The 25,142-nt window shown below is 35.8% G+C and overlaps 1 protein-coding gene across 1 annotated transcript in view; it reads right to left on the bottom strand.

The window, feature by feature from the left end:
• PLPPR4 (phospholipid phosphatase related 4) overlaps nucleotides 1–25,142 on the bottom strand; it is a 44,079-nt gene that overhangs the window by 6,212 nt on the left and 12,725 nt on the right. The window contains exons 2-6 of the mRNA XM_058538611.1: nucleotides 12,768–12,953; nucleotides 5,813–5,942; nucleotides 3,400–3,595; nucleotides 1,707–1,764; nucleotides 772–945 (exon numbers count right to left, since the gene is read on the bottom strand). Of these exons, the coding sequence (XP_058394594.1) occupies nucleotides 772–945; nucleotides 1,707–1,764; nucleotides 3,400–3,595; nucleotides 5,813–5,942; nucleotides 12,768–12,953 (744 nt within the window). The remainder of the gene's footprint in view (nucleotides 1–771; nucleotides 946–1,706; nucleotides 1,765–3,399; nucleotides 3,596–5,812; nucleotides 5,943–12,767; nucleotides 12,954–25,142) is intronic.

The raw sequence follows: 25,142 nt of genomic DNA, 5'->3' as shown, positions 1-25,142 counted from the left end.
CTTTCTCCTTTCCTTACCCTAAGAAAGGCTCATTTTCAAAAAAACCACACCACTTCTATGAAGGCTTCTCTAACTTCCTTAGGCGGTGTGCTATTCCCAAAGCAGTTTGTTCTCACCCTCTTATATCATTTAACATATTGTAACCATTTATACTATTATTAGTCTTTATACTGTAAACTCCTCAAGAATATATCTTATTTCTCACTGCTCTGATGCTCAGTATAGTATCTGGCACAGATCAGATATTGAATAAATGTAAAATGGATGAGTGAAATGGACAATCTCAGTTTCCTTATGCCGAGGATATTTCCCTTGGAGGAAGGTCAGGCTGGAAAATAGAGCAGTGCTAAAGAACTCAGTATTAGTTGGATCATAGTTATAGCCAGGTGTCCCCTTTGTGTTGTTGGGTGAGTTATATAATCTTCTACTAAATCTTCACTTTCACTAACTGCATTTCACTAATACTATTCACTTTCCTCATCTGTAAAATTATACTGATAATAATAGTCCCTGACTCTTTTTCTAGGGGGGTAGCGTAAAGATAAAATGCAATAATCCTTCTAAAATCACAGTTTCTGGCCCATGATAAGAGTTTAATACGTTATTTTACTGAAAGTGGGATATGTATCTTGCCTTAGAATGGAGACACAGCCAGAGATTTTCTCATGAATATAAAACCTATTTCAAGTAAATTATTATGGTGCAAAATATTCTATGCATATTTTCCATTTTAAAATGTGTTTTATCAAATAATAATAATAAATTATTTACCAAGTACAAAGCAATTCCTCCTCCTATTAAAAAGCCACAATAGACATCAACTGGGTGGTTCTTGTACTGAGTTATACGTGTTAGTCCACAGATGATTCCACAGATGATAAATGTGAAGACCAAGAGAGGTTTCAGAAGCTTAGAGGAATCCGTTAATGTGGAATTGAAGTACATCTTAAACATGAAAGAAATAGGGTAAGTATGTTAGAAATGTCATTTTATTTTTAAATTATAATCAAATAAAAAGTTAAACTCAAAAGTCTAGCTGATACACTCAACATCAATTTTACTGTTCCATGCCCCCTGCTATGACTATGTTCTATACCTGCAAAGAAAGGAAATACATGACAAAATTCATCAAATAAATAACAGATCTCTCATGTAATTACATGAAAGTTTGAAAAAAAATTGAAGAAGTAGAATTAGCCAGATAGTCGTTTAGTCTCCACGTTACTTGTCACATAATTTCAGTCCATTTTTCTCACATAACACCTCATGGGCTGTTGTATTAATCAGATAAAATGACAATTCACTGTATAGCATTTATCAAATTTACATTGACTTAGAAGTCACTGTTGTTATATAAATACTGCAAATAAATTGTATGTGTGTACTTAATGCGATTCTTTTAGTTTTAGAATTTATAACATTCACATAATTCACAATATCCTCCCATGAAGTAAAATATTACATTAAAGGGATACCAGGCTAAATAAATATTCTTGTAAGTGTGTAGAAAAATTATTTTACTATAATATTGTTTATAGTAGCATCCAATTTCTGCTTTCGATGCCATTGTATTCAAGGACTGCTCTGTGAAAATTTTCTGTTCTGTTACTACATGGCTATATAATCTAATCAGTCACTTGGAGACAACACTCATCTTCTTGATTTTCTGTAGGACACAGCTTGATGAAAAAGACCCAGTTACTTACCGAAACATATACAGCTGCAAAGGCGGCGAGGGTCGCATGTTGAGAAGGGAATGACTTTCTGACAAAGGAAGACAGTCCAATTATGCCTTCTAGTTCAGATACACTGCTAACAATCATCTCAAGAACACTGTGTGGTTAAAATGTTCAACTTAAAAGCCACAAGGCAATAGGCAATAATTTTAATTTCTGTTTAGTTTTCCGGAGAAAAATCTGATAAAATAAATACTGCTAATCACCGTTAGTATTAAAGGATAGTAGTGATGCACTTTCCAATGTAAAGTGCTAGCTTTGTAAGAGATCACTTCATTACACCATTGGAACGATGGTTGAAAGTAGAAATGGATTGGAAAGCATTATAATTATTCTTCAGTATTAGAATTATGTCAGTTTAAAGTAAAAGTTCATAAAACCTAAGATTTTAAAGTGTTTAAATTTTTTCTATGATCCTAAACACATGGTTTCATTTATATAAAAATTTAAAAGACAAAATTATTTTCTCACAGCAGTGGGTCTAAATGTGTCTTTTACACTCTAGAAAGCACAAGAAACTCTAATTTTAACAAAATGTTTCTCTGTATTTTCCCCTTTAAAATAATTATCTCAAGAATCACAGAGCATCTTATTTAGTTAAATAATCTAAGGAGAAAAGGGGGAAAGGTGGAACACAAGACAGCAGGAGAGACACTGAAAAGGACGACAAAAGAAGAAGAATAGAGATTTCTTTTAGTGCATAAAAAAATTGGAAAAAATAAAATTTAGTTAGAATAATGTCCTCCTAATTGTTTTGTATCCAATAAAAAGGGCTGCCATTCAACACAGACAAGATAATGTACAGGATTCAGAAAGAATAGAGGACATAGGTCTTCAATGTAGGTTCAAAATTATTGAATGGACCGTGAGCACTTGAATGTATCTAATTACATAATATCAGGCTCTGATTCTTCAAATGTGCCTATTAACTTATTTTTGACTCATATCAATCTTTAGGAACTCATTGAATGACAAAAAGAATTCTTATAACAATTATTTATTGCCCTTTATCCTTCTGTAATTTATTTTTTGAGCTTCTAAAATATTATCTTTTACCATACAAGTTTATTTTTTACTTTATTGATTGAAAAAAATTTAATGCATTGGTAGTTCCTCGAGTTTTTCTGTCCCTTATTTTCTAAAATCCAAGGTTAGAAGCTATACAGTTCTGGGTTTATTCAAAGAAGTCATATTCAATCCCAGGTGTTATCCCTTTTAAAACTCTACTAAAAGGAAAACTCATATGATTTTTTTGATAAAACATATAGTGGAGATGTAAATATTGTAGATATTTAGTCTTTTGGTTAAGTCAATATAATACAGATATTGACTGTAAGCCATGACTGACCATAAATATCCTAAAATAAACCAATTGTGGTAACCTGAAACCATAATGAGAATAAGGTAGATCACAAAACATGAATGGAGTTTGGTGATATGAAGATGAGTGACAAGAATGTGAAGGTGAAATTTGGAGATAGAGAGAAGGGTTTGGAAACCAATGGGTTTCTATGGTATAATCACTAAAGAGATTATTGAATTGAAAAGAAAAATAAAACCAAAATCATTGTGACTGAAAAATGTATGCCTAAGATGATACCCCAAGCCATTAATGAACAATGACAACACTGACATGGAATGTTTTTAAATCTCATTTTCTAACCTGCCACTGTTGATAACTGTAAGGTCAGATCCTGAGCAAATATCTTCTACAATGTAGGAGTTTTCTTTGCAAGACACATTCAGAGAGGTGTAGTTTGGCTTGCACACAGTCAGAAAGTACGGTGCCTGATATCCTGTGGACAGCTGTATTATATCTGTAATGAGAGCTGTAGAGCATAGTCCAAAAACATGAACACCTATAAGTAAAGGAAAGAAATTGTTACCAAGTTAGTGCTTAATGCTGATGTTGTGTCATCATCAACCTTGTTTATTTCACATTAACATGACAATCTTTAAATGTGCTCTGATCATTTTCTCTGTGTCTATTTTGAGAATATAGTATAGAAAAGTCCCAAACTTCTAAACAGATTCTTAAGGCCAAAATAAGGTCAATGAGTATCTCCAAAGTAGTAATTTGAGGTATTTTTATCAGTTTGGTTAAATCGGGCCAATTCTTAATATTATTAACTATAGATCACTTGGCAGACATGTGGAACATGTTAAGGTGACCAACTGTGTGATTTGAGAAGGATTAAATACGAGGAATAAAGCAAAATTCAAAATGATTTTAAATTGCTTAGAATGTTTGAGCTGCCAGGGCTCTCTCTTCCCAATGGTTCCTAACTCCAGCATAGTCGCCAAACACTATAGAATCAGTTCGAACTCCCTACAAGCTGTAGTCATACCAGGAATGCTAATTAAAACAGAGAAGAGGGCAAGTGGACCCCATCGTGGAAACAACAATCACATCCAAAGTACAAGGCTGTGGCAGCCTTCCAGCATGTTTGGAATTCAGAGATAATGTTCTTATATCTCCATTTCAAAAATCTATCTCTCTTTTGTCTCCTGGGGCCAGTCTTAAACCATAAACTCACAAACCCTGATGCATGCTCACTCCATTTCTGCTTCAAGTCCCTTGCCTGGCCTTATCCTTGGGAGTCTAGCTCTCTGCTCAGATACACATGATCTGGAACTCACCTGCTTCCTCTATGTTGTCTTGACACCCTTGATTCACTCTCACTTCACAGCCTGAATTCTGATTCATGATTTGCTCATAGAAATCATTGTGAGAAGCCCTTGGATAATTTTTCAGTGGACTCCTCCAAACCAAGTTTGCTGGCCTGCATGTTACCGTATTTTGCCTTTTCCTTCTCTGCTCATCGTTGTCTAACCATCACTCTCCCAACTCCTTCTCCACCCACTCACCTGCCATTCATGACACAGGAGCTTTATTTCTACATTCTAATTCCTAGCAACATGCAAGGTCTTGGAGAGGACTATGGATAAGTGGGGAAACCCACCCATTTTTACCTTTGGAGAATTCTCTAGAATCTTCAGACCTACGGAGGATGGAGTTGCTGACTCTGGGACACTGTTTTCTAGGGTAGGAGGGACTATCCTCCCAGCATAAGGTATTTCAGAGAGGTATGTGCCCCCTTGTCCACAGCATTTTGTTGCACTAGGAAAACTTTTCTCTGAGATCAGCTGTATGTCCTGACCTTTTACTACCTTGCCTCAGAGTGTGACCTTGCTAGGCAGCCTGTTCTTATCTTACCATCTCCATGTGCCTTGCCTAGTAGAGCAGAGTCTAGGGCATGATTTAGACCAGATTTTTCCTCTAGTGGGAAGATGGTTGTATTTAATTATCTACTTGGTATTAAATGAAACTACTTATTCCTTTGAGCTGAGAGGTTACAAGAAAAATAACTTTTTACTGACTTATTTGGAACGAATGTCAAACATGGTGTGATGTACCGTGATTTGACTTCTCAACTCAGTTAAAAAAAAAAGGCCTGTGACTTGAACGATATTAAGATGGTCCCATGCTAATTAAAAGAGATGAAGGTTTAGATACTGGTTTGATTCAGATGCTGGTTAGCCAGGTCCATGGATTTTCTATACATTTCATGAAAAATGGGAGGTCAAGTTAGAGGATATAACCAAGGAAAAGTAGCCATGATGTAGTACTCTACAGTGACATTTCCATGTGCAGTAACTTCTGGCTGAAAACACTCCAGGAGAATTGAAATGGAATCATTGATGTGCTAAACTAATTTCTGAAGAGTTATCGATTCATACTGGCCTTCTGACATTTATTCTCTACTTTAAAAGACGAACACAGATTCAGTGAAACCATTTTAAAGTAAATTATGCTTCAACCACAGCTAAGACAAAAATATACTGAAATGCATGACATGTTAGCTCTGAAAACAAGGACTATAACTGTAAATAACACATTTCAGATACAAAGCCCAAATTTTAGTGTTTTAGCAGTTTTTTGTATAATGTAAAACTCATCCTGTACCTAAAATTATACAACTAAATTATAGCTTTAAAGACTTAATATCTGTAATTAAATACAACATTTCTATTTGAAAAAAACATTTCCTTTCTTTGTGATTCCCCACACCCACCAACGAATCTGACAGCTCTTCTAAGGAAAGAGTTGAAGTTGCAGCCTCCAGCATTAATGTTGGGCTCCAATCCAACCCCATTTCTTCTTTTGGACAGACAACAGTAGAGAATTCCTTCCCCTACCATAATCTGCAAAGATAAGAGCATGTTTAGAATGGACTCAGTGGGTACAAAGGAATTATAAATTATATCTTAACACATAATCAATTCAGCAAGGTAAAGTTGTATTTTTCTCAAAAGCTTTAGAGATGTGAGCAATTTCTCTTGAGTATTTGAGGGAGCGCTGCGAAGTAAGCAATCAGGGCACTATAAGGAGCATTGGTTGGATCTTCTGTGCTCCTACGTACTGGTTAAGGGTGTGAGAGCATCCTGGCATCTTAATGTGGTTGCAGCAAACCAGACTTTGGCCCTTTGCCTGACAACACCCAGTGATGCCTAATTGATTAATCGCATGGTGACTGATTCTGCCCTAACTTTTAGAGTCTTGGCATTTCATCACTAAAACCACGAAGAAAAGATGCTTGAGGGGAGGACAAAATAAGTACCAGAGTTAGGATTAGGAATATTTTATTAGCAGATTATTTCAATAAACCAGTTTGGGATTGAGCAGAAGGATCAATCTATGGAAAGCATGCATGAAGGTGGAAAGGTGCTGTCCAAAGCAGAGCTGTCCAATAAAAATGTCTATGATGGAAATATTTTCTGCACTGTCCAATACGGTTGCCACTACCCACAAGTGGCTATTGAGCTCTTGAAATTTACCTACTGCGGTTGAGGAGCTGAATTTTTATTTTCATTTCACTGTATTTAATTAATTATTTAAAATTTAAATCACTCTAGATTTTAGATGAAATAGCCACATATGGCTAGTAACTATCTGACTGGAGAACACAGATTACAAGAGAATCTAGGTGAGCAGTAACTTCTGGTTGAAAACACTCTGGGACAATTGAAATGGAATCATTGATGTGGCTAAAATAATTTCTGAAGAGTTATCCATTCATATTAGGTAGTATTTCCTAGGTATAGATATTTAGAAACTGTGTTTACACTGGACGGGGAACCATACTGTAGTATCAGAAGGACCACCTTAAGATAAGGAACTTGCTGTAGGATCCTAGGACATAGGACGTGGGTAAAGGAACTTGATATATTTAGGCATCATTTCCTTCAGGAACTTGTCTTTGAAATCCCTTACTGCACCCTAAATTAAATTATGTGCACTTCTATGTGGTTTCCTTAGTACCTTTTCCTTCCCGCTAGCATAGCTTGATTAAAGTGCACTTTAACTATTCATTTGATTATCTCTCACTAGACTAGAACCCTCTGAGCGATGACTCATTTCTTTTTTACCTTTTATCCTCATATCTAGCACAGTGCCTGGCCCTGTGGAGTTGGTGTTTGTTACCTTCACTGTGGGATTCTCGTTGGCTAATCACCCTGGGTGTTCAGGCTGTTATTTATTCTGTATAAGAGAAGCAAGATTTGAAATTATCAGTTTTACTTATGTGAAAAAATTTAAATATTTGGGATTACCGTACCTAAGAGGTTATTGAGAAATTAGAATTGATTTGTATAAACATGTGGAGCTGAGAAAAGTAGACATATGTCCCTTAGATACAAGCGATCATGTTGCTTTAAAGACTATAACAATGATTACAGGCTGAAACAGATTTTCCAGGGGAACTTCCCAGTTCTCAATACTAGCTTAACATTTATTTTATGAAGTATTTAATGTTACAGGTTTCTTTGAAACTGATGACAGTAAGCCTACGGCCTTCTGCTTCGAATATTCGATCTGCTACATTTAGTTCTGTAGGTAATATGGTGTGTGCACAATTATAAAGAATCTTAATTTGCATAAAAATGATTTTCTTAATGAAACTCTACCAGTAAGCATTCATGTGTGAAAATCACGTGGCATACACGGTAAACTCTTTTAAGATCAACTGTATAGAAAAAAAGGAATTTTTTTCAAATCCTTGAACAGTGAGTTAATTATTTATATTTCTTGAAAAATATCCTACATCCTCACTTTACGTTAGACATGGGAACAATAGGTTCTATATTCTTCGTAGATAGAAGTGACATGATACACCAGGCACATGGCATAATATAATGGCTATCTCAAAATCATCATTTCAAGAAAATTAACCATTCATTTCTGAAATGCATTGTTGTATGGCTAAAAGAGATGGATTTCATCTTCACTCCTTCAATAGCAACCCTATGAATAATTTTGTTTCTTTCTTTTCAATTATATATGCAAAGATTCACATCTTGTCCGTGAATGCTAAATTATACAGGAATTTATTTGTACAGTGCCATTAGAGAAATGTGTCATCACACAACACAACAGTCATTATCTCCAATGACCTTGAGATTTCAGTTTTATTTTAGTTGTTTAATATGCTCAAAGCTCATATGTCAAGAGAGTGCTTTCACGCTATTTGGCTTGATTATTTAATATGAATAGAGGCTTCTTGTCAGTATCTTGACATCAAGCAACTGTCCTTTTCTCTAAGGAGCATGTCAATTTTCTCTTCACACTTCTATTCGTTTAACCTTGATCTATATGTCATTGCATGAATTTGCAAAATGATTCAATTTGATTTAAAGATAGAATTCTCCTCAGGGGAAGGGGAGATGCTTCCTAATGTATTTCCAGACGCTCCTGCTTGTTTCTTCATCCTGAATGGCATGCTGTTGTGTTGCAATATGGTTAAAGGGATTAACTTTTGACGATAAAATTATTTGTTGCTGTTGTCATTTGTAAATAGAAAACAGTTTACGACAAGTACCTCTTCACAGTACTCTGTTTATGATGTACCCAGGCCTGAAGAGAAGCAATATAATTTTTCGGCATATCAAACATCGTGGACAGGTTTTGGGAAGAGTTTCCAAAGTGACTCTGCTTCAGGGGAGATGTAGTGAGGAAATATACTGCTTATTATTATATGGGCACTGCCCTCAGAACAGCCACCATAGGGAAAGCTTACAATCCAAAAAGGCTGTCTTGTGAAAATAATAAATAAAACAACAAAAACAGTGTAATATTCATTATAGTATCTTCAGTGTTCAAATTTTCAACTTATGTCTTTTGAAAACCCTAACACATTTGATATTCTACGTTGCGATTGTACAGTAGTCTTTCCTTATCCACGGTTTCACTTTCTGTGGTTTCAGTTACTCAGTCAACCTCAGTAGGAAAATATTAAGTAGAAAATTCCAGAAACAAACAATTTATAAGTTTAAATGGCACGCCGTTCTGAGTAGCGTGATGAAATCGCACGCCATCTGCTCTGTCCTGTCGGGGCTATAAAGCATCCCTTTGTCCAGAGTATCCATACTGTATATGCTACCCATCCATTAGTCTCTTAGTAGCCAACTTGTATCAGGTTCGGTATAGAGTTCGTGCTATCCATGGTATCAGGCATCCACTGGGGATCTTGGAACCTATCCCCCTCACAGATAAGCGGAGACTACTGTATGTATAGTCTCCTAAAGCTAAGGTGACCTTCTAGGAACCATAATCAAATTCTGACAGAATTCTCCTGTAAAATTAGATATACTTATCCTTTAATAATATGGAATAAAATTTTATTTCCAGGGAAGAGAAAGTCCATGTAGATTTCATGAAGATTTATGATAAACCCATGTATTCTGTGTTGTTTTCCCTGAGAGATAATCTCCAAAGGACTAAACAAAATGCTTGTTTCATTATCACTCTAAAGTAAATGAAAATTGAATATTAAGGGTGAAATTTTCTAATTTAAGGACAATTTCAGATAAATAAGAATATGCATTTCACAGACATGAAAGGAATTTTCACAGTTTCTCTACAACATCATGAAGACAAGTTATTTTTAGAATATCTCTCATACATAAAAAAAAAACCTCTGAGAAACAAACACTAGATGATTTTTATTTAAATGCCGTATAAAAAATCAGTTGATCTTCCTTTTGCTCATATAAATGTCATTTTAAAGAATATTGCTGACAGCAAGTCTTTTGTTTTGATTTGTCTTTTCTCCATGTAAATGGGTCAAAACAGGAAGTGCCTCTCCTCATATAAGTGGGCTTTAAAAGCCATTTCCAAATGAAGGACTTCCCTTGCCTCTCTACCTTTCCCCACCACTCTGTTTGGAAGAGGTTTGTGCCACCTTAAAGATAAGAAGAAAAAGGCATCCTTGAAAGTCAGGGATTAGGGTCTATTTGTTATTTTCACTTTCAAGAAAGGGGGGTAAGGGGTTAAGTAGTAATGTACATATTGAGATCAGAGACAGAATTATGGTTCTAGAACAAGATGACTACAGACACTATAGGACCAATGTTGAGAAAATGCATGTTTTGGGGGAAGGCCTTAAAAATAGAGGGAAGGGGCCGGCCCGGTGGCGCAAGCGGTTAAGTGCGCGCTCCGCTGCGGCGGCCCGGGGTTCGCTGGTTCGGATCCCGGGCGCGCACCGACGCACTGCTTGGCAAGCCATGCTGTGGCGGCGTCCCATATAAAGTGGAGGAAGATGGGCACAGATGTTAGCCCAGGGCCGTCTTCCTCAGCAAAAAAAGAGGAGGATTGGCGGATGTTAGCACAGGGCTGATCTCCTCACAAAAAAAAAAAAAAAAAATAGAGGGAAAAATGAAATTCCAGAGAAATCTAGAAGAAGTATGATGTATGTTTGGAGAGAAAAGTGTGAAAAATAGTATTTGATGTCAGCAAAGTGAAGATTTGTTTTACCATTGAGTTGTTTACCTAAAACCTATGAAACCAGTGTGGAGAAGAGAATCACTGACATCCTGGAGTGTCCTGGAGCTTTAAGTGATATGGGGGAAATTGGGGACCCTGAGGTATAAATATTTCCCTAGTTTGCCTCTCATTCCATTAAGAGGCATGCAGCTGCTATGGAGGACCTGGGGAGACCTAGGAATTCAGTAAGGCCTTTGTAGAAGGAATTGGCACTGGGATCCCCAGGTCCATGTGGTGGAAGGCAGCCATGGCAGATTTGTTCTTTCATTTCTCAGGGCTCAAGACAGAAAGCGTCGACCCAGAATCCCCCAGAAAGCATCCTGAAATTGCATATTGAGAATTTGTTACGGGAAATGAGAGAGTCAGAGAAGCAGGAACACAGTAGGAGGCCAAGGTCATTGTCCCCAGGACATGTAACAGCGTCAGCAAAGGGATCAATGTGAGATAAATGATGCTGGCAGGGAGTGCCACAATTAGACTTGCTTTCCTAGCAACTTAATAAAATACCCTAGAGAAGAAAGACTTCTGGATATATAAAAAGCAAGTTATTTAAATGAATAAATATCAACACAGTCTTTTCAGCACAGTCATGAACATTTGTACAGTATTTCATTTATTTTATTTCAAATATATCAATTATAATAAATTTATGCATTACACCCCAACTAGGAGAAATGCTTTCTGGTGTAATAGATTTAGAAGCATATATTCTTTCCACTCTTGTCAAATGACTGGATGATATGAATTTTTTTATAAGTCTTTAGAGAAATGATAGGAAAACGCTATTATTCTGAGCAATATTGCACTGTAAATATGTTTTATTAGTCTGAGTCCCAGCTATTTCCAAGTACATCATTCATATTTCCAATCACCCTGGAGTTACTGGAGTTCAAATAACTCATTAATTTACAAAGCTTTTTGAGACCTTTTAAGTATAATAAAGCTCAATGGAAAATTAAGTTCCAATTTTATTTTCTGAGAATATTTTAGATTATTTATTTATAGTGTAAACAGCATGCTGTGATTACTTAATATGGGGTAAATTTTTTAAAAAACCAATCCATAGCTATATATAAGTATAGAGTTTAGATGTACTGAACCAGAATAGGCCAATTCATTAGGGAATCTTGTAAAAACTCCATTCAAATACAGCTTTTAATTTAATAACCACTTCCTCTGACATTCATGAGCATGATAAAATCAAAGAGTTCCTACTGGTAGAAATAAATATTATTAACCTTGAAACATGTTTCTTGTCCCTAGGTAGGATTCTGGGGGCAGAAGAGATGATGGAAAGGCTTGGCCAGTCTTATTTATTAATGAATTAACTAAAAGTGTGTTATTCACAATGTGTCTGTTAGGAAACTAAAAACAACTATGTTTTAAATTCAATTCCGGTAGGTTAGGGCATTTCTTCACATTACACATTTTGAAATGTAAATACCTGTTCTGAATCTAAGGTATTTTATTCTGTGTGTGCCAGGAATGTGAGCTGTGTCTTCTTTACTTTAGAGTTGCTGGTGCTCAGTGCTCATAATCAAGAAAAAAATGCTAACCTAGTAAAAAATGACACTGTAAGTGATAATCACATGTACTTTTATTTTTAATTTTTAGTTATTTATTTTTTTCCCCCAAAGCCCCAGTAGATAGTTGTATGTCATAGTTGCACAGCCTTCTAGTTGCTGTATGTGGGACGCGGCCTCAGCATGGCTGGAGAAGTGGTGCGTCGGTGTGTGCCCGAGATCTGAAGCCGGGCCGCCAGCCGCGGAGCGCACGCACTTAACCGCTAAGCCACGGGGCCGGCCCCACCGTGTACTTTTGAGAAGCAAGTCTGTCAGCTATATAACTGCTTTTTTCCTCTAGTCTTCCAGACTTCAGATACCAAATAAACACATGAAAAATACATTAATTAGGAAGTGTATCAGAAGTGTCATAGTAGCCAATCAAGGAGAATTAGGCAGTTACAAACCTTCTTTCAGAATGATTTATCAAAGTGAACGTTAGAGACCCATCATTTTGCTATCATATAATCGTAACTTTCAATGCCAGTCATTTTAAACTATTAAGTATTCCCACATGATACTGTCAAAATATCTCAAAGACAGGCTATTTCCAGTCTAAGACTTAGAGTTCACTTTAACCTATTTATTACACAAATGTGGTCATTCTTAGTTTTCTGGGACTGACAAACACAGTTTGGGGGCACTTACTGTAATTGCAGGTCCAGCAAAAGCCAAGCTAAGCAACATGAGGAATGGGATTGCCTCCTGGGTGGGTTCAATGTACGGCATGCTAAGACTCCGGTCATAGCAGCTGAATCCAGAGTGCACAGGTTTGAAGACATCTGTGAGTTCAAGGAAGTACAGGCTAACCACCGATGATGCCAATATAGGCAACTGAGAATGAAGGACATAGAAGATAATTTATTCTTATATGCAGGTCATACACAGAATCAGTACATCTTGAAGTAGGAAAGTGTATTTTTGCCTGTCTCTCACCACTCCTCTCTGATCTCAGACTTAAAATCATTCATAAGTACTTCTGTCTTCAAAATATATCTCCAGTTCATCCACCTCTGTCACCAGCCTGCCGTGAGCCCACGTCATCCCTCACCGTTACTCTTGAATTACCGCCTAACTGGTATTCTCCACTCTTACCCTCCCCACCCACCCATCCATTTTCCACCCAGCATCCCAAGGGCTCTTTTAAAATGTTTAGATCATAGCAGTCCCTATCTCAACCACTTCAGCGGCTCCCATTCTACTTGAATAAAATCCAAATTTACACCACAGAATGCAAGTTTCTGCATGATCTGGCTCTTGCTTTGGTTCCTTACATCTTCTTGTATCACATTTATACCACTCCCCAGCCCCCTGTCCACTACAGTTCAAATGGTCTTCAGTCTTTTTTTTTAATTGAGATATAATTGACATATTATATTAGTTTCAGATCTAAAACATAATGATTCACTATTTATATATATTGCAAAATGATCATCACAATAAGTTTACTTGACATCCATCACTACACAGTTGGAAATTTTTTTCTTGTGCTGAGAACTTTTAAGATTTACTCTGTTAGCAACTTTCAAATATACAATATATTATTGTTAGCTATAGTCTTCATGCTGTACATTACATCCCAGCAATTATTTATCTTATAACTGGAAGTTTGTACCTTTTGACTTCCTTCACCCACTTCACCCACCTCCCCACCCCCCACCTCTGGCAACCACCAAACCGTTCTCTGTATCTATGAGTTCTGTTTTTTGTTGTTGTTTTAGATTTTACATATAAGTGAGATCATAAAGTATTTGTCTTTCTCTGTCTAACTTATTTTACTTAGCATAATGCCTTCAAGGTCCATCCATGTTGTCACAAATGGCAAGACTTTCTTCTTATTTATGGCTAAATAACATTCCATTATATGTGTATACCACATTTTGTTTATCCATTCATCCATCGATGGACACTTAGGTTGCTTCCATGTCTTGGCTATTATAAATAACGCTGCAGTGAACATGGGGATGCATATATCTTTTCCAGTTGGTGTTTTAGTTTGCTTTGGGTGGATACCCTGAAGTGGAATTGCTCCAGCATAGAGTAGTTCTGTTTTTAATTTTTTGAGGACACTCCATAATGTTTTTCATAGTGGCTGCATGATTTACATTCCCACCAACAGCGCACAGTGGTTCCCTTTTTGCCACATCCTTGCCAACACTTGTTATTTGCAGTATTTTTGATAACAGCCATTCTCACAGGTGTGACGTGACATCTCATTGTGGTTTTGATTTGCATTTCCCTGATGATTAGTGATACTGAGCACTTTTCATGTACCTGTTGGCCATCTGTGTGTCCTTTTTGGAAAAATGTCTATTCAGATTCTCTGCCCATTTTTTAATCAGATTGTTTTTCTTTTTTTTTTTTTTTGCTATTGAGTTTTATGAATTCTTTCTATATTTTGGATATTAACCCCTTATCAGATATATGATTTGCAAATATTTTCTCCCATATGATAGGTTGCCTTTTCATTTTGTTGATGATTCCCTTTGCTGTGTAGGAGCTTTTTAGTTGGATATAATCCCATGGTCTTCAGTCTTTTCCTGTAATAGTGAAATTTATTTCTACCAAGGGTTCTTTGCATTTCCTTTTCCTTCTTCCTTTTGTGCTCCTCCTTTGGCTCTTTGAATGACTGGCTTCTTCTCACCATTTCATGATAATTTCCTAAATGTTCTATCTAAGGTAGCCCTTGATCCATCCTTCCCTCTCTATCCTTATCATCTTGCTTGATTTTCTTCATGGCACTTATCATTAACTGAAATTACCTTGCCAATTTGATACTTATTTATTTTTCATCTTCCCCCACCTCCCACTGAAATACAAGCTCTGTGAAGTGAGAGTCTGCTAATGTTATTTATTGCTGAATCCCCAGGGCATAGAATTGTTCCTGGCACATGGTAGACATGCCGTACATCATTTAATAATTTAATGAAGCAATAAATACTTGTTGATAAATGACTAATTGAATTAATGAATAAATATTAATTGGTATTAATAACTAGACTAGAGTTACCAGACTTAGCAAATGAAAATACAAGTCACCCAGTGAGATTAGAATTTCAGGTAAGCAACGGATAATTTTTAGTGTAAGTAAGTCCTATGCAATATTTGGGAGATACTTATACTAAAAATTATTTTTTGTTTATCTGAAATTCTAATTTTACTGGATGTCCTCTAGTTTGCCTGGTAAACCTAAATCAGACACAATTTACATTCTAGACTTTGTGTTATGGATTCAATTACTCATTCATTCAACCTACAGTATGCCAGGTAGTATGTGGGTGCTAACTATAATATTGAGAACAGGACATGGGCTTGGCCATCAAGGATCATAAGCTGAGTGAGAGACTTGCTCTCAGCTAAAGAGAAAATACTGTGAATACATTGCCTGATGATAGGCCTTTCAGAATCTGAAAACACAGACTTATATAACACTGAAAAAATTGTTCAGTTTAAGGCTTTATTACTTGTGGAGGATAAATATTTGTTTAACCAAACAGAGCAGGTTTTTGATAAAGATTATTGACCATCCATGATTTCTAGTTGTTCAGTTTAAAAAATAAATAAATTTATAAGACAGCATTATGCCTTTTATTCCCAGGAGGTCTTTTTGTAATGAGAATTATGTTTGTTGGAAACATTAATAATGTATGAAGATTAATCTGGCATTGTCTTTCTGTTTTTCAGATGGATGCTTTTCAACAGAGAGAGGAAAAAAGTATGTCAAAACACTTATATTTCTCTTTTTAGAATCCATGATCACTTGATCTCTCCAATATCTGACCATTTCCCCTCACCACTCCTCTCTCCTGTAATATAGGAAGAGTAGCTTTCAGTCTTGACCAATAAATCAACACTTCATGGTGCATGTGCATGATTGAGATTTTCCACTTAAATCCACTTAAATATATTTTAGTTTTAATTTAACAAATACCTCATATGGCACTTACTACGTGCCAGACAGTTTTCTGTTTTAGAAATTTTAATTAATTTTATTAATTAATTTTAACTTATTTAACTTAAAACTTTCTATTATGACATAAGATAAGTGCTCTTATTATCTCATTTTGCAGGTGGATAAGCCCAGTCTCCTCTAGTAAGTGGCAGAGGTGGATTCTGAACCCACGAATTGTAGCTTCAAACTCTTATTTCTTAACCACTATTCTATGTTTCATTTCCAAAAATGGGAATAGAGTTTTAGGATAATGAAATACAAGTAGTATCAGTTAATGTGGGTACTGTTTAGCTTAAAGTTCTATTTAACTAAGAGTATCTAATTTGCAAATCTGTAGTTAAAAATATCTGTCACTTAGGGGCCAGGCTGGTGGCATAGTGGTTCAGTTCGTCTGCTCCACTTTGACGGCCCAGGGTTCGAGAGTTTGGATCCCGAGCGCAGACCTACACACTGCTTATCAAGCCATGCTGTGGTGGCATCCCATATATAAAAAAATTAGAGGAAGATTGGCACAGATGTTAGCTTAGGGACAATCTTCCTCAAGCAAAAAGAGGAGGATTGGCAACAGATGTTAGCTCAGGGCCTATCTTCCTCACCAAAAAAAAAAAAAATATATCACTTAGCATAAATAGACATTATCTTAAAAGTATTGTTTCCATAAATTCAGAAAAAGCTTTCCTCCATTAATTTGAATGTTAAATATTTCATTTTTAACCCAAATTTGATGATGTACCATTTTTTTCTTTTTCCTTGATGCTTTCCTTTAGTTCATATTTTAGGTCTTCTACATATGTTTTATAAATGGAAATTAGATCTGAGACTTTTAACATATACCCAAATAAAATCTGATCATCTCATTTTTATATGTTTATGCCTCAGTAAAGTGAGTTTGATGTCTTCTACAGAAAGGCAAACAGAACTTTATCAATATGACTAATCTGAAAACTAAGTAAATCTTCCTTAGTAGAGACACTATTCACCATTGAATTTTGTGGATTATTATTTTAGAATCTGCTTGACTGTGCCAATGAAGATATAGCCATGGGATGAAATTACTATTCCTAGTGTATGTTTGTGTGTATGTGTGTGTGAATGGGGAAGGACACTCAGAATTCTACATACTGTAGTAAAACTGATGGGGTCACATGGTTTTCAAGGCACCTGGGAGGTTCTAATATCTGCTCTTCCACTCACTACCACCAGGGTGACCTTGGAAATCTTGTTCTTAAGTCTCAGTTTTCTTTTCTGTGAAATAGGTACATTGGTAGTACCCATCATCACAGGCAGTTGAAAGGGTTAAGTGAAATATTGCAAGTAATACTCAATAATACCTGGAATGAAGACTAGTTTATAAATGTTGGTATTATTATTAGTACTGTTGTTGTTGTTATAACTATTAACAATAAGACACTCATCAAATGTCACCTTTTTCATAATGCCTCACTTAGTAATCCTTTTTTTTTTTTGTAAGGGAGATCAGCCCTGAGCTTACATCCGTGTTAATCCTCCTCTTTTTTTGCTGAGGAAGACCGGCTCTGAGCTAACGTCTATTGCCAATCCTCCTCCTTTTTTTTCCCCCAAAGCCCCAGTAGATAGTTGTATGTCATAGCTGCACATCCTTCTAGTTGCTGTATGTAGGAGGCGGCCTCAGCATGGCCGGAGAAACGGTGCGTCGGTGAGCGCCCGGGATCCGAACCCGGGCCGCCAGTAGCAGAGTGCGCGCACTTAACCGCTAAGCCACCGGGCCGGCCCAGTAATCCTTTTTGAGAGTAATTTTTCTCATTATTAATTCCTCAGCACTTCTTGTTAGGAAATTTTTATACACCGCTCTTTATTATAGTTATCTGCTATGGATTACAGCCTTTGCACTCCTTCCCAAATGAAAATCTCCTTAAGGTAGGAGCCTAATCTTATTCATTTCTATATTTCCACTAATAATATACATCATAGTGACTTCCAAACGTATATGCATATATATATAATAAATTAACATGAGTGAAAATAATTTCCTTCACTAATATTATGCACTTTAGTCCTTTCATCCATCAGCCTTCTTGAAACTGTCAATTTTTCTATGTATTAATATTTTTTATAGTTCTATAGTAGCATGTTTCAAGACCATGATTTGTTTTCAAAATAGGACTCATATTTTTCTCTCTTTTTGATGTTTGCTTCTCTATTTTTTTTAAAAAGTATTTTTTGTTCTTTATCTTTTATATCAATTTTGTTTTTAAGAAAGAATGATTTGAACAAAATATTTATAATATTTAAGGGAAAAGTAATTTTATACATTGTTTTCCTATACTGTATTTTACTACTGGACAGTATAATGAATTAAATTACAATGTTTACTTCTAATATATTTGTCTTCAAAGGTATCTTTCACGTCTTGAAATGCTCAACAACAGAACTTTCTTTTGAATGTAAGAAATTTAACAGACAATATATGATAATTTTGGTATAGATATTGAATTGACATATACACAATAAAATTCCACAGACATCTTTTGATTGCAGTTAAAATGGGATTTTAAAAAAGATTTTAAAAGGTCTATATAGTCAGGCATTAGAAATTTTATTCTCTAGTTTTGTTGTAGCCAAGAAAAAAGTGTGAACCATGCTATTTTTATGTAGCAATACAGAGAAGGGAAATTACCTGAAGATTAGGAAAATAGTTTTCAAAAAGAAAAGAATGATTCTTATAATTACCATCTGCTAAACAACTTGTGAGTAAAAATAACAGCAATTTTTACAGAGAAAATTATAACAGTTTGAGAGGACAGGGCAAACAAAAGAAATGTGTTTCAAAAGATTACGTTTGCCAGTTAATATTGATTTTTTGATGCCAATTTTTAAAAAAACAAGTCTACAGTATGATATATTTTTTCAAGTTGATATAATTTTAGTGAACCAGATATTTTATCTAGGTCAGATAGCTTACTTGTTTTTAGCATTTTGATAATAAGGGCAAACGTTACTTCTCATTTGGGAGAGTTCATTTTGCTCTCAGCCTAGAGTTAGACAGGTTAATTCCATTCTTTTCGTTTTTCACAGCCATGGTGAATTCAGAGTCCTCTGAGATCCTTTTGAATTGATGGGATCATAGTGACAAAGGGCCAGTTAACATACATGATATTGATGGCTGATTGATTTATTCATTCAACAAATATCTATTGAGAGCCTACAAGTGCCAGGCATTGTTCTATGTCCTGGGAATGCACTTGTGATAAAACCAAGTTCTTATTCTCAAGAAGATTTCACTCTTGCTTAGGAAGGTAGATATAAATTTAAAAACTATATTAGAAAGAACATATACTATAAAGAAGATAAAATAGAGGGCTGTGGTAATTGAGTGCCTGAATTGCTATCTTAGATCAAGGAAGACCTACCTAAGTAGGCGTCATTTAAACAGAGACTGAAAGGGGGAGGAATGAACTAACCATAGGAAAACCAGATAAAAGGCATAGTCAAAAGGGAGAAATGATATAAGATGAAGTCGGAGAGGTAGATTTGGGACTAGACTTTGCAGAGAATTGAAGGTCATGGCAGGAGTTAGTATTTTATTCAAAGTACATTTGGAAACACTTTGGAGAGTTTAAGAAGAGGTGTCATAAGACTTAAAATATATTTTACAAGTATCTTTCTAGCAGCTGGGTTGAGGGTGATTGTGGTGGGTGAAAAGTAGAAGCAGGGTGAAAATTTAGGAGGCTCTTCAAAACTCGGGAAATGCTTACTGAATACCTAGTGTGTGCTAGGCGCTGCTCTAAGTGTGAGGAATATGACAGTAAACAAAATAGAGAAAAGTCCCTGTACTCATGAGCTTACAGGCTAGTGGATTCATGGGAATGACAGTAATCCAGGCAAGGGATGATGGCAGCTTTTATCAGGGCGTAGTGCTGGGGATATAGAGAAGTTGGCAGGTTCCGGATGTCATTTTGGAGACAGAATGACAGGACTTGTTGAAGGGTTGATGGGTTGGTTGTTGAAGAGAAAACAATCAAGGTTGATTTCAAGGATTTGGGGCTTGAGCAATTGGGCTGGTGGTGTCATTTACTGGGATGGGGAAGATGGGGAGAAGCTTGAGTAAGAGGACTCTAAAGTTCTGTTTTGGAAATAGTAAAATTGAGATGCCTATTAGTTATCAAAATGTAGCTGTCAAGAAGAGAGTAAAATGCTGGTCTGGAGCTAAAGAGAGTCCAAGGCTGTAGGTGGACAACTGCAAGTCATCGATACAGGATGATTTAAACCCTCACTTTTCAAGAACAACACTTGCACAAGAAATTTCAAAGTTCAATTACCTTGGTTTTGATATAAATAATATCACAAGAAGTCAAAGAATATAATTGTGTATATTCATACCACTCATATGCAAGCAATAATCTAGAGAAAAAGAACATTTTTTATATTAATAACAAATTTAAAATGGGAGGCTGGGAACCAATCCTGATAAGTATCCCCAAATCACATACAATGTGAAAACATTTTTTAAAAAAAATAAATTTTTTTAACATTTTCTTTTAACATTTAAAACATTAATATAATATATTGAAATGAAATTCAAACGGGAAGAAATATTAGCAGATCAAAGTAATTTGTTAAAGCTTGTGGCCAGTAAGCAGATTGTCATAGGTCAACACACAGTGATGATGGAATTTTCCATTTCCTACAGTGCAACCTTTAATGACGTTCCTTAGTACTTTTTGCCTTGTAGCTAATGCAGATAAATGTTCCTTTTAAATATTGACAATAATAATAACTGATAATATGGTATAGGGGTGTATGTATCTTCACCCTAATTGCAGCATATTTAGATTGACTACAATGAAACTCAAAAATATAAATTATAAAAAGCACACTAACACTTATAATGTCATTAAGAGTAGCTGACCTAATGACTTAATGAGTCTATAACATTATTCAGAGTCTAGAAATCTAAGCTAGTTTTCACGAATACAATGGATGTGGCTTATATGACATGCATAGATATAAATTAAAACGGCAGTGTGATTGGAGGAAATCAATGCTGGCCTCGGAACCAGCAAAATCCAGTTTCTCCCCTCATTTATTCCACTAGCTCCTGGAATTTGGGGCAGGTCATTTAACCTTCCTGGGCCTCATTTGTTATCAGTGAAATGAGGGGTTTCTTCCATTGCCATCTAGTTCTAAAATTCTCCGTGTGCTGTTGTGATGTAAGAAACACTCCTCTCATTTCTTTCACGCTGTCCCTACCATATGTAATGTATTAGGTTTTCTACCTCTGTTCTCTCCACAATTTGTTTTATCCTCTACAATGCTTCCACGCTAATTTTCCTAGAATTCACATCTGATCATGCCTTCAATAGTGCTCTGCTAATTACAAAATCAAGTGCAAGTTTTCTAGAATGACATTTACGACCTTTTATATTACAGCCTCAATCTGCCTTTCCTGTGTAATTTTGCCCTATACCTACCCTCCACTCTCCCAACCCACAAACAGCCTATGTTCCCATTACACTTATGTCCCAAAAAGACATGTTCTAGTCTCTAATTTACATTACATTTTCACATTTGTTTCCCATAAAAATTGTCCTCATAAAGACTGAGATTGCATCATTTTTTCTCCCTGAAACATTCTCTATGCTTTCCGTTCAGAACTGAAGATTCTGCCTCATGTACTCCATGTATATCTTTATTGTAGGACCTGTTAGTCTGCCTTGGATCATAGTTATTTGTATAATACCAGCTCTTGTCTTAAGATCAGGTACTTAAAAGTGAGATCTTTGTAAGTCACACAGTGCTTTGAATGTTTTAGATGTCCAGTAAATATTTGCTGAGTTTAATTGAAAGAAATCAGGGCATTGCTATTAAAGAAACAGAAAACGTGGACAATTTCTTAACAACACACAGCATGTGTTGAGGATTTAGGTGCCAGACACTGTGCTGAATTCTATCACGGATTGCTGCATTGGATCCACACCTTATAAAGTATCTATTGGCATGCCCAATTTACAGATAAGAAAACTGAGACAGAGATAGGCGACATAAATTGCCCAGGGGTCACGAAACCAGTGAGTGGGAGCACTCAGATTCCTACCCAGATGCTTAAGTTAGGAAACACGCTCTAAACTGCTTTGCTCGCGGGTCGCGACCTGCTTTCCCTTCAACATTGCTTCACTGGCTGCAGTTCCCAAACAGGAAGAGGGTGTTGCAGACGACACGTGCAGTTTGAAAAAAGGCACCCAGTTGCTCCTAACTCTTAAAATACTCTTAAACAGTTTCTCTACCAACTTCTTCCTTATCCCTCAAACACGAAAACTGCTTCCTTTTCTCAAACCCAATATCTATCCTTTCTAGAGCTCACTTCACTTTCAGTTACTGAAAGTAGAATTTTTTGAGCACCTACTCATACCTAAAAAAAAGAGAACACTTATTGAGTTTTTATTTAGACATTTGCCATAAATTACCTAATTTAATACTCACAACGTTCTTGGGAATTTTAAGATGAGTTTTAAGATAAAGACCCTGCTCCAGAAGAGTTAAACAGCACGCCTGGCTTCTAAGTACAGGCCAGTAACTGAAACCTGATCTGTTAAATTCCTGGAAGCACAAGCCCCACTACACCCTGCTGCCACTTTGGCACATGTTGCCATCTGGCCCTAGTCTGGTGCTTTTCAGGAATGAACAGCCCCGGGCTTCGGTGGAAATGCCAGCTTACAGGACAGAAGTGAGAAAGGCCATGTGCACAAGGGGTTTAAGTGGCACCAAGAGTGAAGGGGTGGCGAGCACTTTCAAATCACACTCAATGATGTGCTATTCCAAGGTCTTCAGTGTTCTTCCCTGTGCAGGTTCTCCAATGTAATTGTATTTATTTATTTACTGGAAAATTTTAGGAACCTTTAATTATATCTTGGATGCGGTCTGCTTTTATCTTCACTTCTGCCTCCCTAGTGAATGACTTCTAATGTAAAATAGCAGGTATTGGGCACATTTAAAGCTCCAGATGCTCTTCTGTCATTAGTGTTTCCTTTGGATCGCTTTCTCTAACTGCATGGAGATGGCCCCATGAAGGCCTTGATCATAGCGATCGTCATATGGGATGGTGGTTGTTCCTTTACTTTTCTCTCCCGGTCAATGACAAGATCCTTGAGAGCAGACAAACTGTTTCATTCATCTCTCTATCCCCAGGGCCTAGTAAAGGGAAAGACCCACCATACTGATACCACGTGTTCTCAATGTAGAATAAATTAATGACATGTGTGGATTATTTGGACAGAGATGTTAAATATAGTCTGGTTAATATTATAAAAGTAAAGCCCCCAAGTTAAAAATCCTTGTTTACTTCTACCACAAAAAATGATCCTACTGTGAATTTCTGGAATATTAATGATATTTTTTAAACATTAAAGAACACAAGAAACTCAAATTGAGTCCTCCAAATAGCAATGGTAATTAATCGGGAAGAACAATCAGACCTACTATGTATACGTCAGGTCTGATGGGAAAAATCTGCTGTATGTCTGGATGCCCAACTATAAACTACATCTTCACAGCTTTAAAAAGACTAATTACAGTCACTCAATGATCTAACGTAAAGTCTAAAATAATGATATGTGGCTGTTTTATTACCTGAATATTGATCTAGCATTAGGCTTGGGGTAGTAAGCTTTGTGGTCACCAGCTTTAACCTCGGGTCCTGAAGATTTGTTCCTTTTACATAATGAGACATTGTCTTGGAAAGCATTTTGTTCTTTAAATCAAATTAGAGACTAAGATCTGAGGCTGGGGACCTTTATTTCAATTGTTAAAAGTAATTGCTTTTAAATCTTTTCTTCCAGCTGTAATTTCTTTTCCCGTAGAACATATACCTGACTTTTAAAAATATGGGTACTAATAGCAATTTAACGCTATTGATATTTTCTAGGTACCATTTAAAGTACTTTACATGTCTGAACTCATACAGTCTTCACAACACCACTTTGATGAAGGTACTAGTATTATCCCCATCCTACAGATGAGGGAACTGAGGCACAAAAAGATTATATGATTTGTGCAAGATTATACAGTTTGTTAGCTAGATTATAGATTCAAGAAATCTGGCCCCCAAGTTCATGTTTATAATCATTATACCTACTGCCTCTTGCTAAAAACTTCCACCACTGACCTTTGCCTTCCCAAAGACATTGAGAAATCACAAAAATAAAATCAATAAGAAGTAAATTTTTTCTTCCTATATTATAAATGCCATTTCTCCTGCAATTTCTCCTGTGAGTGGTACTGTGCATGTACTTTTTAATGTCTCCTAAAAAAAGTAAGATCTTAATACACTAAGATTAAATTACATTTTCACTATTAGTGGGATTATTTTATTCATATACAGAAAGCATATATATTTTCACCTGAATGGTTTTACAAGGAAATACATAGTACCTTTGGGGTCCAATACATATTTCTTAACATCAAACAAAATAGAAGTTAAGGGAAAAAAACACTGACACTGCAATAATGTCGGGGAGATGAGATGTAACTAAAAATTATGCATTTGAGATATGGAATAAAAGAAGAAAATTTCTGATTTTGAGATTTAAAGTGACATATAATCTTATGTTATATTCAAAGAAATTACTGAAATAGAGACATCAGTATTTTGAAACTATTTTGTTCAAGTTGTTTACTAAATTTATCATTTAGTCATTTATCATTTATCAAATTTATCATTAAGCCATTTTATTTAAGCACTATAAATGTTTATATTTTCTAGTCTGTAATAATTAACCAATTTATTTATATTTATTGAATGTATACTATGTGCCTGATGTATTTTGTTTGACCTATAAATTATCCAGACAAGGGATTTCTAATCTAATTTTGGAGATGAGAACTTAACAATGTATCATGAGCCACTCTCTCTTCCCAAGCTTGTCTCCTATGTACTTAGGTGCACATTATGAGCCCGCTTTGAAGGTTAAAGATCTTCCAAGACTGCCTAAGACCTTATTTACTTCAATGTGTCTTTGAAAGACATTGATGCATATAAAAAAGATATTGAAGGGGGGCTGTTAATGTGGGACAGTTAATAACTTTTATTGTCCAAT

The sequence above is a fragment of the Diceros bicornis genome, chromosome 4 (genome assembly GCF_020826845.1).
Source record: "Diceros bicornis minor isolate mBicDic1 chromosome 4, mDicBic1.mat.cur, whole genome shotgun sequence".
Classification (NCBI taxonomy): domain Eukaryota; kingdom Metazoa; phylum Chordata; class Mammalia; order Perissodactyla; family Rhinocerotidae; genus Diceros; species Diceros bicornis.
Note: the sequence above shows the minus strand (reverse complement) of the source record. Positions and strands in the feature narration are given on the sequence as shown.